At 40.9% G+C, this 17,526-nt stretch overlaps 1 protein-coding gene across 1 annotated transcript in view; it reads right to left on the bottom strand.

Moving 5' to 3' along the window:
- The window catches only part of RERE (arginine-glutamic acid dipeptide repeats), a 445,015-nt gene that overhangs the window by 164,761 nt on the left and 262,728 nt on the right, over positions 1–17,526 (bottom strand). Inside the window, 2 exon segments of the mRNA XM_047724025.1 lie at positions 4,030–4,126; positions 5,750–5,855. Of these exon segments, the coding sequence (XP_047579981.1) occupies positions 4,030–4,126; positions 5,750–5,855 (203 nt within the window).

Raw genomic sequence — 17,526 nt, 5'->3', positions numbered from 1 at the left:
AATACTATAATCTCAACACAGAACAGGCTGTCGAGGCATCTGTCTTCTGTCTGATTCATCAGGGCCAGAGGACAAAGAGCCGCCCTCCCTTGTAACACAACTCTAGCACCAGCTTGAAAGAGAACGTCTACAGCGGTTTCCTTCTGGGGAGTGCAGTGGCAGGAGCCCCCGCAGGCTTACTGCGTCCCACGAACCCACACACTGAGCACTCTGATCTTTGACAAGAAGGGTGCTAAGCACTAACACCATCAGTCTTTCTTTTCCTTATTTCTCCTCCACGTTTTCCACCATGTTCATCTGATCCTCTTTCATGTGCCTAGGGACTACGTTATTTGTCTCTTTCAAAACATTTTATTTTTGGCAGAACTGCTTTATAGCTATAAAGAAAAAATTCTTTGTGGTAAATGAAAGAAAAATTGGAAGAAAAGTTTAAAGATTGGGGCACTGGGTGGCTCAGTCAGTTGGGTGTCCAACTCTTAATTTCAGCTTGGGTAGTGGACTTAGGGTCAGGGGGTCAAGCCCACATCATGCTCTCCCTACCTCTCTCTCCCTGCCCCCTCACACCCTACCATTGGCACTCTCTCGCAAATAAATGAATAAATAAAATCTTTTTAAAAAGTAAAGGTTAATTCACTACCACTGCCTGCCATATTTTAAAATTAAAGTAATCTAGGGGCACCTAGGTGGCTCAGTTGGTTAAGCATCTGAATTCATCTCAGGTCATGATCTCAGGGGCCGCAGTCATGTCAGGCTCCATGCTCAGTGGGGAGTCTGCTTGCCCCTCTGCCCCTCCCTCCAGCTCTACACTCTCTCTCAAATAAAACCTTAAAAACTAAATAAATTAATCAAACTAAATTAAATCAAATCAAAGTAATCTAGTTTTGGTAAAGAGAAAAGAAACAGAGATTTGGGGGTGGGGGGGCACCATTCAATGCTGCTTTTATGGGAGATGATCTTAGAGCAAGCACTCTAAAACGGAGAACCAGGCAAGATTACTAAGTAATGGTAAGAGCCATACATATGAGCTCAGATGCAGACAAATGTTAATACGTGTGCAACTATTTACTGAGCACCTACTGGGCCAGTTCAATAATTATGTGACCACTATCATCTGTTATCTTTGGAAAAAAAAAAAAAAAAATCCATGTCAGGGCACCCAAAGAGCTAACAAATCAAATTTAAGATGACAGCTACAATGAAACCACCTCATGGCCACTTCAAAGAAAATACCACAGGAAGGGACGCCTGGATGGCTCAGTCATTAAGCATCTGCCTTAGGCTCAGGTCATGATCCCAGTGTCCTGGGATCAAGCCCCATATCAGGCTTCCTGCTCAGCGGGGAACCTGCTTCTCTCTCTCCAGCTCCCCTGTGCTTGTGTTCCCTCTTGCTATCTCTCTCTGTCATAAATAAATAAAATCTTAAATTTTTTTAAGAATCTTAAAAAAAAAAAAGAAAGAAAAAGGAAATAAAAAAGGAAGAAAGGACTGACTCATCAGTAAGGGTTCTAGTCACATCCACAGTGAAAAGAAGACAAAGAATTACCATCAGCACTCCAGCCTTTCGTCGCCAGGGAAGAGGCAATGACCATGCAGTTAAACATCTCCAGAAAGTGTCTGATTATAAACTAGTTAAATCACTCGGTCCAGTTGGAATTATGTGGGACAACTGGATCCTCTAAAGAGGGTAAAACAGGGGCTCCCAGTGGCTAAGCCAGTTAAGTGTCTGAATTCAGCTCAGGTCATGATCTCAGGATAGAGGTCCACACAGGGCTGCTCCCTGCTCAGTGGGGAGTCTACTTGTCCCTCTCCCTTTGCCCCTTCCCCTGTTCATGCTTTCCTTATCTCTGTCTCTCTCTCTCTTGAGTAGGTAAATAAAATCTTTAAAAAAAAAATTTTTTTTAAATAGAAAGGGTAAAATAGTATAAAATGACTCCACGAATCTGAAGAGCCACTAATAGTTAAATATATTTATTTTAAGCAAATATATCAAAACATGTTAAATAACCAGAGTTATGTCTCACATATTTATTTGTTTTAACTTCAACTCTACATTGCTTAAAATCATGAACCTCAACCAATGAAACAAGATAGAAACAGAAGGGGGAAAGCATATAGCAAGTTAGGAAAGAATGCTAGGATCAAGACACTTGTCTTCACAAACAATTTAATGGCTCCATCCATCCATCCATCCATCCTTCCATTAACTTGCTTTGTTCAGCATTTGAGTTTAAGACTGGAAAGTCACTGCCACAAAGACATAGAAAGCTAGTGGGAATTTTGGAAGACATTTCTTAAAACACCACAGGAATTCTCTATATTTATCTGGAAGTCCTGTAAGATGACAAATCTAACCACACACACCCCTTCCCATACAGCAGGGATTGGCCCATGGCCATTTTTATACAGCCCAGAACCAACAATAATTTTTACATTTTTAAATGGCTAAAGAGGGGCACCTGGGTGGCTCAGTCCATTAAGCAGCTGTCTTCGGCTCAGGTTATGATCCCAGCGTCCTGGGACAGAGTCCCACATCGGGCTCCTTGCTCTGCAGGGAGCCTGCTTCTCCCTCTGCCTCTGCCTGCCACTCTGCCTGCCTGTACTCTCTCTCTCTAACAAATAAATAAATAAAATTTTAAAAAAAAAAGCCTAAAGAAAGAAATTTTTTTTAAAAAGAGGGGGTAGTGTCTCCTGACATGTGGAAATTAAATGAAATTCAAAATTTAGTGTCCATAAGTAAAGTTTTATGCATAGGTGACCTCATTTATTTACACATTTCCTCTGACATCTGTGCTACAGTGGCTGAGCAGAGCGGCTACACAATGGGGACCATAGGAAAGATGACCTGGCCCAAATCATCTACCCAAACCTGCCCTAAAAGTTACTACTCATTTGCCTTGAAATAACTGGCTTTAGCTCGGTAGCTTTACAGAACAGACTCCAGATGGTTTTACTGAAGACCATATGAGTAATATAATAGAGAAACTATTTTATCTCATTATAGTTAAGCTAAAAGCAAGCAAATCTCTACGACTCCTTTTTTCAACTGTATTCTTTAAGAAAGAAAGTAGTCTTCCACCACTTTGTTCTTTCTGGTTGGAAAAGAATTATAAGAATATTACTTGTTTTACTTCCCCTACTACTTAAGAAGCTCAAAGTCTTCCACTTACATACAAAGTAAACCAGAATATAGATCTGTGTTCTTTTCCTGAAAAGGACAGAAATACCATAAAGTTCAAAAGCAGTGGCTCAATAGCCACTTTTTCACATAATTGCCTAACCCTAACCTGTAATACTACCTCCTTACTCAGAATAAAATCTTCAATATATTCTCCCTAACTCAAAGCTTTTTGGTAGGAAATTTTTCATACATACAAAGCATTAGGAGAATAGGTCCATTCCTATAAAACTTGCCTAGACTCTCAAGTACGTGTTGCCGTACTCGTGTCACCCATTTCTCTATCTTTTCTCTATCTTTTTTAACTGATTCTTTAAAAAATAATCTACAGGGGCGCCTGGGTGGCTCAGTGGGTTAAGCCGCTGCCTTCGGCTCAGGTCATGATCTCAGGGTCCTGGGATCGAGCCCCACATCGGGCTCTCTGCTCAGCGGGGAGCCTGCTTCCTCCTCTCTCTCTGCCTGCCTCTCTGCCTACTTGTGATCTCTCTCTGTCAAATAAATAAATAAAATCTTTGAAAAAATAATCTACAGACAATCGTAACACTCCATCCTGAATACTTTAGCAACCAGTGGCAGGATACGAGTTTTCAACACCAGCGTACTAACATGGAAACAGAGAAGGTATAAAAAAAACTTTTTTACTTGTTTTCCCCCACTCAGATGAATGAAAATACAGGTAACCTCTCAAAACCAATAATCCACAAAGTTAACCCTGGCGTGTGAGCTTACGGGGACTGTAAGAGTAGCCTGGTTAATATCCTGATTATCGAAAGTGATTAGGACAGCTTAGAATCTCTACCTCCCGTGCTCGAGGACTGCTCCTTTGCAGGAAAGACCACGACTCTGGCACTTACCTAAGGGCAGCAGCATGGTATGTGTCAACGTAATCAGAAATGAAGAGCTCTCGGTTCTTAATAACTGGGTCTGTAATGACAAGTTCTCTTCCAGAGTCTGTCAAAATAATTAATTAAGAAGATATTAAAATTGAGCCTCCAAAAACAATTAGGAAAATTTTTGCAAAATCTTTCTTTCAGGTTCACCTGCCACTACACAAAGTACAATAAATAACCAGCTCTGGTTAGGAGGAGTAATAACAGGAACAAAGGATCCTGTTGGGTACGTTTTACACATTTTACAAGTCCCCACACTTTGCTGAAATGCATTAAGCAATTAATGAAAAAAAGTGGGGGGAAGGGAGAAGAAACAGCTATCACATTTTAACAAACGTTTAAACTACAGAAATATTTAGTGATCCTGTCCATTTTAATTTCTTATTGCTATATATTCCAGGATGGAGTGAAATCCCACTGTTTCTGTTGAAAAAAATAACCAAGTTACTACTTTTAATTAGGAACCATAATTTAACTGTTTTAACAGAAATTTTTATAGTTTCAAAGAAGGAAAAAACTAGTGAGTTATAAAAGAACTTCACTTTGGGGGCTTCTGAGTGGCTCAGTCAGTTAAGCATCTGCCTTTGGCTCAGATCATGATCCCAGGGTCTGGGATGGAGCTCTGCATTGGGAGGCGGGGGGGGGGGGGGGGGGTGTCTCCCTGCTCAGCAGGAGGCCTGCTTCTCTCTCCCTCTGCCATTCCTCCTCCTTGTGTTCTCTCGCTCTCTCTTTCTCAAATTAATAATCTTTGAAAAAGGAAAAAAACAAAAACAAAAACCCAGAACATCACTCTTCAAAACTGTGTTTGATTACTGCTTTGTTGACTCAAAACCTATCACCAAAAGCAGTGTGGACGAGTGGGAAGAGTACAGACACAAGGGCCAACCAAGCTGGATCCCAGCCTGGCTGGGACCACTTAGAAGACAAGTCACCTGCCAAGTCCTTGAGCATCTCTACCTTGATTTCCTCACTTGAAAGTTAGGCAGTGACAAACTCTAACTCACTATGATTAATGGGTAACAAATATGTATCAGGTAGCATGAAGCCCAGCACTGCTCAGAAGAATCAATAAAAATGCACAATTACACATCTGAACAAATGCAGTACACATTTTATGTGCATATCTCATGTGCCAATAAAATTATTAGGTAGAAACTACAATGCCAGAGGAAGAAAAAATAAAAGATGCTCTGAACTACCTTCCTGATTATTCTGAAAGTCAAGACACAAACTGAATTCCAAACCACTCAGAAAAGCCATGCTTTCAAAACCGAAGTTCACAGCCCTGAATGCAGAAGTGCAATCATACAGATTATTGAAAAGGAAAAAAGAAATAAAATGTAACCTTCATGTTTTAAGTACTATTATCTCATCATCAGGGGAGAAAAAGCAACTTAAAAAAATGAAATTACTGTTATTTCCAAAGAAGACCTGTCTCTATTCCAAGTTTAAGGGGAAGATGTTATTGGCACATCTCTCTGGTTGTTTGGGTTTTTTTTTTAAATGCAAAATAATGAAAGAACTCAGCAAAAGTAAATAAATAAATATTCCAGTAATGTCCTCAGTTGTGAAAAGCTTTTTCAGAGACAGTTTTTCATAGTGGTTATCTCCACTTAGTGAATGTCTTTAGAAACAGCCTTGTCCAAAGCTAAGAAAATGTAAAATCAAACCAGGACGTATTTACCATTTTCATTATGCCGATCCTGAACCAAATGCTGGTACACAGAATCTGGAACTTCAGACTGGCGGTAGTACCATTTGACGTTCATGAGTAGATGGTCCCTCTTACTCTGAAAAGGAAAATCTAACAGCATTAGGAACAGGATTCCGGGTGCCCACAGGTATATACCATACCCATGACCAAAAGCCCCTGTAAACAGGTGGAGAGGCAGAGAGGGAGACTCACAATTACCACCAGGACCACAAAAATACATAAGTCAATGAAGAGGTCAAAGGTGTTTTTAATCCCAGCCAGAGCACCCTCTAATCCTGTCGCTCAAAACACTTATTCCAAGAAACCAAAGGAAACCAAACGTGAACCTATACATCTCCTGAGTTTGATTAACTAATTCATTCAATATTGTGTTATTTAGCATTAACGATACAAAACTACATGAACACATCCTTCTATCTGAATTCTTAATCATTTTGGTAAATATTTGTAAATTTTGTCAGCACAGTGTCAAGGCCATTTACAGGGCAATAAGTTAGAAAAAACTTACCCTGCAAGGCCTGGCACGAAGTCGTCTCTCCAAGGTGTCCCAATCTCCCACACTGAACTACACCCCCTCCCGGCGCGGCCACCTGCTTGCAGGAACTGCTATGCGGCCAACGAACACATCAACTGTGCGCCGTGGTGAACGTACCAGTAGTCCGTGCAGCAGGGACCCTATCTTATTTATCCTGGAATTTCCAGAGAATGGAACAACTTGTCCATAAATAAGTATGAATAATAGAGGTTTATGATGATCAGGGGCCCCTAAGAGTCTGTGGGACATTGAGCCATGTTATCTCCAAAAGTTAACTTTGTTCCTGGTTCATTCAAAGAATAAAGGAGGAAATACTGTCTACTTGAAGGCTATGGGTCTACAGCCTGAGGGAGAATGTCTCTGTGCACCTGGTTGTGAAAGAGCTGAACACGGCAGTGCACTAAGGCTTCCCAAGGCCTCATAAAATAGTTCATGACCCAGGTGAGGGCCTTAAGAGACCACCCCAAGGTGAATGCGGTATCGTTCCTCTTAGCAGTATCTACCTTCTCATCACAGGTCAGAGGTGAGTCAGAAATGAAAGAGAACTAAAATTCAAGACACATCTCACATTTATGAAGGAGATGACCAAGTCTAAAATATGTCAAAGGAGTCGTCTTTAATAAAGTAAGATGCTTTCTGCTTAAATGAGAGGTATGTATATAGTCTTTACTAAAAGGCCAGAAAGGCTTCCCCCAAAAAACCAACAAAAACCTTCACTAAAATATTTAAGCCATTTAAGCTACTAGAAACAAAAAAAAAACGCCAAAAGTCTTGATGAACTCCCATGTGAAGAAGTGCTAACGTACAGCAAGTATCACCAACACCAGGGTTCATACTTTATAATTAACGGTGTCAAGCACACAGGCCTACGAAACAGGGCATCACTACTGCTTTGAATAAAACAGACTGTACACAAAGAATAAACCTACGTAATGGGTACTTGCTAGTTTTTATCCATTTTGCTTTTATATTCTATGCCGTTTATACTAAAAGTGGGAAAACAAAGATGAATCAGTGTTACATAAAAAGAATAAACGTTACATGCCAAGACTTTACACACAAGAGCAATTACTCCCTGCAGAGGATTATGAAGGAGATCACATCCAACCTAGGGTGGGGGCGAGAGATGGGAAAGATTTCAATAGATTCTTTCTAGGCAAAGGAGACCTGAAGAAGACACAAAGCTAGAGAAAAGAGGGAGGAAGCACAAGACATCCCCACAGTCCATGTGCATGCAGGACAGGAAAGCGTTCTGCATGGTGCGGAGCAGAGTTAGTGGGCTTTCCCCTGGGCCAGTGGGGCTCTCAATCTCTACGGCCAACCAAACACACAGGTGATGAGGGGACAACACACCAGTCGTGAGAAAGCAGCTAAAAGACTAGCTTCCCTCCAAGGCAGAGTGATAAACAGCGAGGCCAGGATGAGGCAAACCAGGGGGAGGGGCGGAGGCTGTCTGGAGGTCAAAGAATAAACTGGCCGAAGTTAATGCGCTGTCCCACATGAGGTTCTCACCTTGAGCGTTGCTAACATTTGGTCCAGATGAGTCTGTTGTGGGGGCCTACCCTGTGCACTGCTGGATGCTTAGCAGCGTTCCTGGCCTCCGACCACTAAATGCTGGGGCACCCCTCCCTCACTGACACAACCAAAGAAATGTCTCCACACATAGTCAAATGTTCCCTGAGGGGAAAAAATTACTCCCCTCCCCTGACCCCAGTTGTAAGCCAATGGTCTAACAGTTTCTTCTTTAAGGAAAGCTGAGCCAGAATGGTGAGAATAAAACCTGGTTTAAGTACTACCAGAAGAGAACATGGAATGTAGGTAAGAGCACGGTGAAGTCTGCCAAAAGTTGGATTTGAACCCCATCTTCACCACCTCCTAGATGCAAGACTGGAGGCATGTTAATAAGATACTCCGAGACTCCCCTTTTCTGTAAAACGGGAATACTGAAACCTACCTAACAGATAAAAGAAGAAGAAGGATGGAAAAGTGTCCGGAACTGAGTAGGCACTCAGTTTTCTGTTAGTAGGTGACCATAACCAGTGCTTCACAGAAAAATGTCAAGAACTTTGCTGAGAATCACAAGAGTTATTTCTAATGAGAACAGGAGATGAGAGGGATCTGCAGTCCCTTAACTACTAATGGACGCCTCAATGCTCTCAGTAATTAACGACTTAACAAGGCTCAAAAGAGTTCAGATCTACCAGCAGTCTTAGCAACCATATTCTGATATCTATATTTCCATGTATTTCTTTAGCACATCTAAGATGTCTGAAAACCTGAGGGACAACAGAAATAAGCTTTAAAACGTACCTTAATTAGCAACTGTACAATGTCTATGTTTCAGAACCAAGCCAGAAATTCTGGCTACCCTTTGAGGTTTAATACCTATGTTAACTTCCGACCCGCAAAATGATCACACACATACACAAAACCACTGCTCTAGTTTATCCGTGCCTAGATTCATAACTCCTAATACCAGAGGCAGGTAACACAGTTGAAAGCCTATTGGCTATCTTAATGCAGTACTAGCTACTCACCAGAGAGCGGCAGCATTGCATTAAAAAAAAAAAAAGCCTCCAGACTCTTAATTCCTAACACAACACAACAAAAGGTAGATTCAAAGTAAACAAAAGTTTTGAACAAACGTTAAGTAGCTGTACCAGACATAATCTTCCTAAACAGGCCTGTAAATTAAAGATTAAACATCTATAAAAGGAAGTAGTGTGCTGTTTCAGAGAATACAAGACTAAAATTAAATAATCTAGCCTTCTAGTCCTGTGTGCAATCACTAGTCAGCTAGGGACAACCTTAGTAGAGTCTCCTGGCCATCTGACAAATGAAGGGGAGAACTTGATTTCTAGGATCACATTTCATTTTACATGCTTCTATCTAGATTTCTTCCCCAGACAAAACCAGTAGATAAAGTGGGGTTGGGAAGAGCCCCTCCTGTTTTCTCTACATCAACATAATGGCATCAACTAACATTACCATCCTAAAGAGGTTTGACAAATTAATTAAAATGCCATCTTTCCCCAGAGCTGCTGGGCAGTGAAAAACAGCAAAAGAGAGCAGCGCACCCGCCGCTACCAGTCAACGCTCCCAAAGCTGCCTCAGACACACAGGTGCTGCCCAGTAGTAACCACAGGGCATCGCCGAGTTCTTCCCACTATTCATTAGACGAAGATGGCTGCTCAGAACCACAGAAAACTGAAAGTAAAAGTAAGCTTAGAGATCATCTGATTTAGCCCAAACCACCGAGGTATGAATCAGGGTTCTGCAAGCTGATTTGGGCAGATGACTTCTCCAAGTCTCACTTCTCGCCCACATAAAATGAGGGGAAGTAACAGCTGCTACCACGCGGAGTCATGAGGGTTAAGTAAATGAACATGAGTAGAGTGAACTGGCTCTCAGTTAAGTCCTCCTATCACTACCATTGTTTTGCAAATGCAGACAGGAATGAAGCTACAAAAGATTTACTTAAATATTTCGCTTTTCCACAGATTCAAATGGAAGCTGGTAAGAGCAACATAAAAATCAATCACATAGCAAAGTAGGGGGGAAGAATCTCCACTTCTGCAACAATCTGGGCAGCAGATCAAGTATTTTTAATAAACAGGCCTCATTACCAACTAGTGATGAACTGTACAATTTCATAAAGGTCAAAGCGGTTATAAATGATACATTTTTTAAAGATTTTATTTATTTATTTATTTGACAGAGATCACAAGTAGGCAGAGAGGCAGAGAGGAAGAAGCAGGCTCCCTGCTGAGCAGAGAGCCCGCCGCGGGGCTCTATCCCAGGACCCTGGGATCATGACCTGAGCTGAAGGCAGAGGCTTTAACCCACTGAGCCACCCAGGCGCCCCATAAATGATACATTTAACAGAATGTTGGATGAAGAGGGAAGTGGTGAGAAGCTTCACCTGTGAAAGCACCCTGGGGTATATTTCTGGGTACAGAGAAGAGCCCACTGAGAAGTAAATAATTTCCCACCATTTTGTCTTAGAGAGAGAGATTTGACTGACTGACCGATTGTACAGGGAGTAGGAAGCACCAACTCTAAGAAAAAACACCACACTTAGGAACGTGTCCAATGTGCTTACAGTAAGGTTTCCCAGGATGACTGTGTAAACAAGGAGAGCAGTTGATTCTGGATTAAATTAATGGATTCTTCCCCATCATTGGCCTGGATTTCTCTGAAAGGAGGGATGTTATGTAAATCCAAGGAAATAATTTAACTGAGGACAAAACCCACCCCTACCTGGGTTTAGAAAAGCCTAATGTAGGGTGCCTGGGAACAGAACAGGAGGTTTTGTAGAGCTAATGAATATCAGACAATGGGGTGAAAAGTAATGCACTAAAAAGTCAGAACTGAAATTAAACGTTCAGGATGAGGTAACTGACAAAGGGAGACCAGGAGAAAGGGAAAGCAAACAGGAAGCTGCTTGTTTGCACGGACTGCTTCATTTTATCAGCAGCACAGATTCTGACCATCCCAAATAAACATAGGATCTAAGGTCAAGAAGTAAATTTCCCTTCCTAGAGATCTTTCATGATTATTAATAAAGTACTTCCATTGATTAAATAGCCAATCTGAATCTTTTCTAGGACCAGTCTTGATATCATCTGAAAAAATATTTTAATACAATATTAAAAAGAAAAAAAAAGAAGTATGGGGGGTAGTCATACATGACCAACAGGACAAATGCAGAGATTGTTTTATACAATATGAAGGAGGACCCCAATGCAGGATGGGAACAATAATTTTAAATTCACCTGCATTATATAGGAAAGACTTTCTTTATCCCATCAATCACCTATCAGCTCCTGGTAGATATCATCTAGGCTCCGAAAGCCCTCCAAACAAGTCCCATTATCCCTCCACCATTATCAAATATAACAGAGGGTCAGGCCAAAGACAACAAAACAAGATATAAAGATGGATACCATCACATAAAAAACTTGGCAAACTCAAAACAATCTGCTAGAGGTAATAATTGGGGAACTTCCTTCAAAAAAAATTTTTTTAAGATTTTATTTATTTATTTGACAGAGATCACAAGGAGGCAGAGAGGCAGGCAGAGAGAGAGAGGGAGGAAGCAGGCTCCCCGCCGAGCAGAGAGCCTGATGCAGGGCTCGATCCCAGGACCCCGGGATCATGACCTGAGCTGAAGGCAGAGACTTAACCCACTGAGCCACCCAGGAGCCCCTTCCTTCAAATTTTTAACTGCTCAGTTCTTGAGAGCTTGCATTTCAAATAATGGAAAATCTAGATTCAGAGTCAGATGAAACCAAACCAAAATTCTTATTTTCTAAAGCCAAAATAACCAATCAAGTTTTTTCCAGAAACTTGGGAAAAAGAAGTATATTTATATAATAGATGGTTTAAGAAAATACCTTTTGAAGAAACTTTTCATGCATTTCCACAATGTGGCGATAAGGGTGAGTTATATGAGGGACGCCTGGGTGGCTCAGTCGTTAAGTATCTGCCTTAGGTTCAGGTGATGATCCCGGTGTCCTGGGACAAGAGTCCTGCAACTGGGCTCCCTGCTCAGCAGGAGGAAGCCTGCTTCTCCCTTGCCCCCTCTCCCTGCTTGTGTTCCCTTTCTCCCTGTCACTCTCAAATAAAGTCCTTTTAAAAAAGTTATATGAATATTAAAGGTTTACTGTATATTTCAGATATATCTACACAAACTGAAGGGGTGTTAGGACACTAAGCTGGGGCGGGGGGCGTGCAGTAATGACCCATCAGAGACATAATATCCTCTTTTTCAGTGTTCCACACATCCAATTTAAAGAGGGGGGAGGGGGAGGAAAGAGAACAATTAAAAAGAATAATAATATAATAACAATAATAATAAAGTTGAAAGTGGTATTCCAATCCTGCTGGGTCCACCTTCACCCACAAAGACATGCCTGTTGGGAAGACTGCCCTCAAAAGACCTTGGGGACACAGTCTTACTGGCTCCAATATTTCTGACTCTGAGGGAGGGGAGAAGGGGCAGACAATGTGGTCAGGGCCTACTATTTATTGGCATTTCCATATGGACATAACCCGGGACTACAAAGGAGTCTACTCAGAACTAGCGTAATGAAAACTCTCTTTAAAGATAAATAGTGGAAAGAAACCCAGCCACAGAGCATATCCATTTGACTAAGGTGTGAACTGGCTGCAGGTACCAGAATCAAGGTTATAAGCTCATTTTCCAAACCCACGGCACCTCACTCCAAAAGAATGTTTCAAGAGATTGCATTAGCATCTAGATCCTGGAAGAGGATTTCAATCACCTTGTATCAGATGAATCCGGTGACGCCAGCAGGTGGTTCTCTGGGAGTGAAGATGAATTTTACAGTGTTTACAACTGAGCTATGCAAGTAACTGTTTACATACAAATCCCCAGAAAGATGATGCAACCAAAAGTGTACTGAAACCTATGCTCTAATGATCAGAAATCATTTCTAAAAATCACTGGTTTTTTTGATGATGTCTTATTTATTAAACTTCTGTCTTTAGGTTAATTATTTTTACAGTTTAATCTGGACAAAAGTCAGTCGATATTTTGGTAGGACCAAAAAGGTACATGAAAATGAAATCATCTCCCACCTACTAACCATGGAATCCAAGCTTATTAAGGCATTTTCTATCTATCTAGGATTACACTGTGTAGAAACAATACAATTCTTGAGACAACAGATTCCTTTATTTGAAGTGGAGAGACCAAAACTGAGCACAGGTGCCGCCTGGGAAGACTCCTACCTCTTGGCCTCCCTTGTAAGATAGCAGGCGGGGCTGCCAGGTGGTGTTGACTTTCCTTGTCTTCTTAGACTAAGTAACAAGTTCAGGTCATATACACACGAATAAGCTACACTTAAAGGGAAACTCTGTACACTGGGAGAGATATACGAAACTACAAGGGCATTCCTGTCATTTCCCACATGTATACGTATATTATCATGACAAAAATACTAAATGTCAGATTCAGGATTTAAAAGGTCTTAAGTGGGATGTCTGAGTGGCTCAGTTGGTTAAGCCTCTGCCTTCAGCTCAGGTCATGATCCCAGGGTCCTAGGATCAAGTCCCACATCAGGCTCCTTGCTCAGCAGGGAGCCTGCTTCTCTGTCTCTGCCTGCCACTCTGCCTGCTTGTGCTCTCTCTCTCTCACTCTCTCTCTCTCTGACAAATAAATAAAATGTTTTAAAAAAATAAAAATTAAAAAAAACAAAAGGTCTGAAGTTTGGGTTGACAGGATCAAGTTAGGAAGATGAAATTTCACAGATACATTGTGACTCTATAGTTAAATCACCAACATCTACTGTCCAAACCCAAAATAAATTCCTTCCTAAAAGCCAGTATTCTTTCTAGTAGCTATGGTTTTATCAGATAAATTTATAATCACAAATTTTCTATCTGGCTCCAAATATTTCCCCCATAATGGAGGGAAAAACAGCTATTCACAGGCAGCACTATAAAATTGCCTTTAATCCATACTAAATGGAATTAAACAATCTGGTGAATTTCTTTTTTAAAAAGTCAAGCTGAAATAAAGTTTGACATCTTTGCAATACTTTGGTTGTTCTCTGTTGATGGTTGTGACAGCAGCAGTGATTCTACTCACTCCTTCTACATGACCTAGCCAGGAAAGTTGGAGAGCTCCATCACAAACCAACAGTGTCAGATGGTGTAGTAGTGAAAAGGAAGTCACAGAAAGAGGGGTTAAAACCTGGGTTTTTTATAGGCTTCCAAATTTCTCTAGAAGTTTCACAAATGAAACAAATGATCACTTTAATTTTTAAACAAAAATTACTAACATGATTAAAGGCACATCACACAGATTTTGTTATTAGAAACAGAAGCTGAAATATCTTGAAAAGATTTCACTGAGTCAACACATGTTTTATAGAAGTGGTTCTCAAACTTGTTAGACTCCTCTCTTCAAAACTACTGAGGCATTCAAAGAACTTTTGTTTATGTGGACTATATCTTATCAATACTTACTATACTGGAAAATAAAAATTAAAAATTTTCAAGGTATTTTTTTACTAAATCATTTAACAATAATAACCTACTTGTTAACATAAATAACTGTAAAAAAATAACTAAAAATTGGGGCACCTGGTGGCTCAGTCATTAAGTGTCTGCCTTTGGCTCAGGTCATAATTCCAGGGTCCTGGGATCGAGCCCCATGTTGGGCTCCCTATTCAGCAGTAAGCCTGCTTCTCCCTCTCCCACTCCCCCTGCTTGTGTTTCCTCTCTTGCTCACTCTGTCAAATAAATAAAATCTTTTTTAAAAAAATAAAATTTAGGAAACAAGTAATACATATTTTTTTTTAAAGATTTTTTGTTGTGGTTGCTGAGAAAATGTTGAGGAGTTTGGCAGAGAGAGAAGGAAGTACCAGAAGGTGGCTAGAAGAGGCTGCAGGTTAATAGCAGTAACTGGTCAGTGCTTTAAGAGGTTAATGGTAATGGCGTTCTGTAGGTAAGATTTTCTTTTTTTAAAAGATTTTATTTATTTATTTGACAGACAGAGATCACAAGTAGGTAGAGAGGCAGGCAGAGAGAGAGGGGGAAGCAAGCTCCCTGCTGAGAAGAGAGCCCCACTCGGGGCTCAATCCCAGGACCCTGGGATCATGACCTGGGCCGAAGGCAGAGGCTTTAACCCACTGAGCCACCCAGGTGCCCCAATACATACATTTTCTTATGTATGGCTTAAGATAACAGATTCTCGTATCAGATAGTTACATTCAATCTACTGAAATATTACACATCGTTTAGCCCTTACAAAACTCCACTCTACACTCCTGAAAGGAGATGAAAAAGGCAGATGATATCTTCGCATAATTATGAGAACAGTCTCACCCGGCATACCCATGGAGTAAATCTGAGAAGAGGTGCTCTCTGGAATGAAATGAACAAGCTATACAAAGTTCCAGATGCCCTCATCTTTGACGCTAGTAGTTTATACCTTGGAAGTAAGTAAGCATGCTCCCCAAACAGAACCATGAATGGAGATTTGAAAGCACACATTTATTTAGAAGTAAGATACTTATTAAGAATAGATGATTGGGGGAGGGGGTGTGTGGTGCCTGGGTGGATCAGTGGGTTCAGAGTCTGCCTTCAGCTCAGTTCATAATCCCAGGGTCCTGGGATTGAGCCCCATATCAGGCTCCTTGCTCAGAGAGGAAGTCTGCTTCTCCCTCTCCCCCTGCTTGTACTCTCTCTCTGTCAAACAAATAAACCAAATCTAATTAAAATTTTTTTCAAAATTAAAAAAAAAATGAATAGAAGATTGGGGGTGCCTGGGTGACTCAGTAAGTTACATGGTTAAGCATCTGCTTTCACTTCAGGTCATGATCCCAGAGTCCTGGGCTCAAGCCCCACATTGGGCTCCCTGCTCAGCGGGGAGTCTGCTTCTCCCTCTCCCTCTGCCCCACCCCCTACTCACCGGCTTGTGCTCTCAAATAAATAAATAAATTCTTTTAAAAATTATAGAAGAGGGGTGCCTGGGTGGCTCAGAGGGTTAAACCTCTGCCTTCAGCTCAGGTCATGACCTCAGGGTCCTGGGATCGAGCCCCGCCACCGCCATCTGGCTCTCTGCTCGGCAGGGAGCCTGCTTCACTTTCTCTCTCTGCCTGCCTCTCTGCCTACTTGTGATCTCTCTCTGTGTCAAATAAATAAATAAAATCTTTAAAAAAAAATAATAGAAGACTACTTATTATTTATGCAATCAGTCATTCCAATAGTGAGCGGGAAGTTAAACTCTTGTTAAGGGGGAAAAAATCTAGATAAGAAGGCTGTCATTTCAGTTTAAAGTAATTTTCTTCCTAAAATTTGAGCTCAGGGGCACTTGGGTGGCTCAGCTGGTTATGCACCTGCCTTTGGCTCAGGTCATGATCCCAGGGTCCTGTTCAGCAGGGAGCCTGCTTCTCCCTCTCCCCACACCCTCCACTCATGCTCTATCTCTAATAAACAAGTAAAATCTTTAAAGAAGAAAGAAAAAGTAAAATTTGAGCTCATTATATCAAAAATATTTAAAACTTGATTCAAACAAGAATACATAAATCTACACTTTAAAAAAAATTGTACTTTAAAACAATGGTGGGGCGCCTGGGTGGCTCAGTGGGTTGAGCCGCTGCCTTCGGCTCAGGTCATGATCTCAGGGTCCTGGGATCAAGTCCCGCGTCGGGCTCTCTGCTTGGCAGGGAGCCTGCTTCCCTCTCTCTCTCTCTCTGCCTGCCTCTCTGTCTACTTGTGATCTCTCTCTGTCAAATAAAAAAAAATTAAAAAAATTTAAAAAGGGCGCCTGGGTGGCTCAGTGGGTTAAGCCGCTGCCTTCGGCTCAGGTCATGATCTCAGGGTCCTGGGATCGAGTCCCGCATCGGGCTCTCTGCTCAGCAGGGAGCCTGCTTCCCTTCCTCTCTCTCTGCCTGCCTCTCTGCCTACTTGTGATCTCTGTCTGTCAAATAAATAAATAAAATCTTTAAAAAAAAATAAAAATAAAAAAAAAATTAAAAAAAAAAAACCAATGGTGAACCTATAGGAGTTGAAAGCATGCATGCATAAAATCGTGGCCTGGATAACTTTATGCAGCAATCTGAAATTCCAGGCAACTCTGTGACCATTTCAAAAGTGGTGCTGCTTCCTACCCCAGGAAACTAGCACCATGAAACACTAAATTTTAAGAAAAGAAAAATAAAGGACTTTCAGCTTACAGTACTATATTAAAGCATCAGTTTTTATAAAGATGGACATGCTTATTTTATGGGACTCCAGCAATATTCCTTTCTAGGTAATAACCTTTTAGTACCCTTGCTTTCTGAATTAAAGTGCAAAACCATAGAGCTGGTAATGCAGTAAAATACCTTTTAGCAACACAAGGATGTTTAGAATTAAGTATTTGTACTTTCAAAGACCACTGATATAGGCTGAGAAATCACTATCGATGTAAATAAAGTCAGCCTGTATAATAAAGGAAAACAGTTACAGCTGGCAAACATTTCCAACTTGCAAATAAACAAATTCAAATTCAAATTCAAATTGGTTAAAAAAAAAGAAAAATCAGTAGGAACCCGGAGAATTTATGTTTTGCTATTTCATTTTACGTGAACTAGTCTGTCTTGTCGTAAATATCTTATTCTTCTCTCCTTTTGATTTAAACCTAAACAAAGACTGTAACCTTTAATACCTGTTAGTCTATTTATAACTGTTCCATCTA

The sequence above is a fragment of the Lutra lutra genome, chromosome 4 (genome assembly GCF_902655055.1).
Source record: "Lutra lutra chromosome 4, mLutLut1.2, whole genome shotgun sequence".
NCBI classification, from domain to species: domain Eukaryota; kingdom Metazoa; phylum Chordata; class Mammalia; order Carnivora; family Mustelidae; genus Lutra; species Lutra lutra.
Note: the sequence above shows the minus strand (reverse complement) of the source record. Positions and strands in the feature narration are given on the sequence as shown.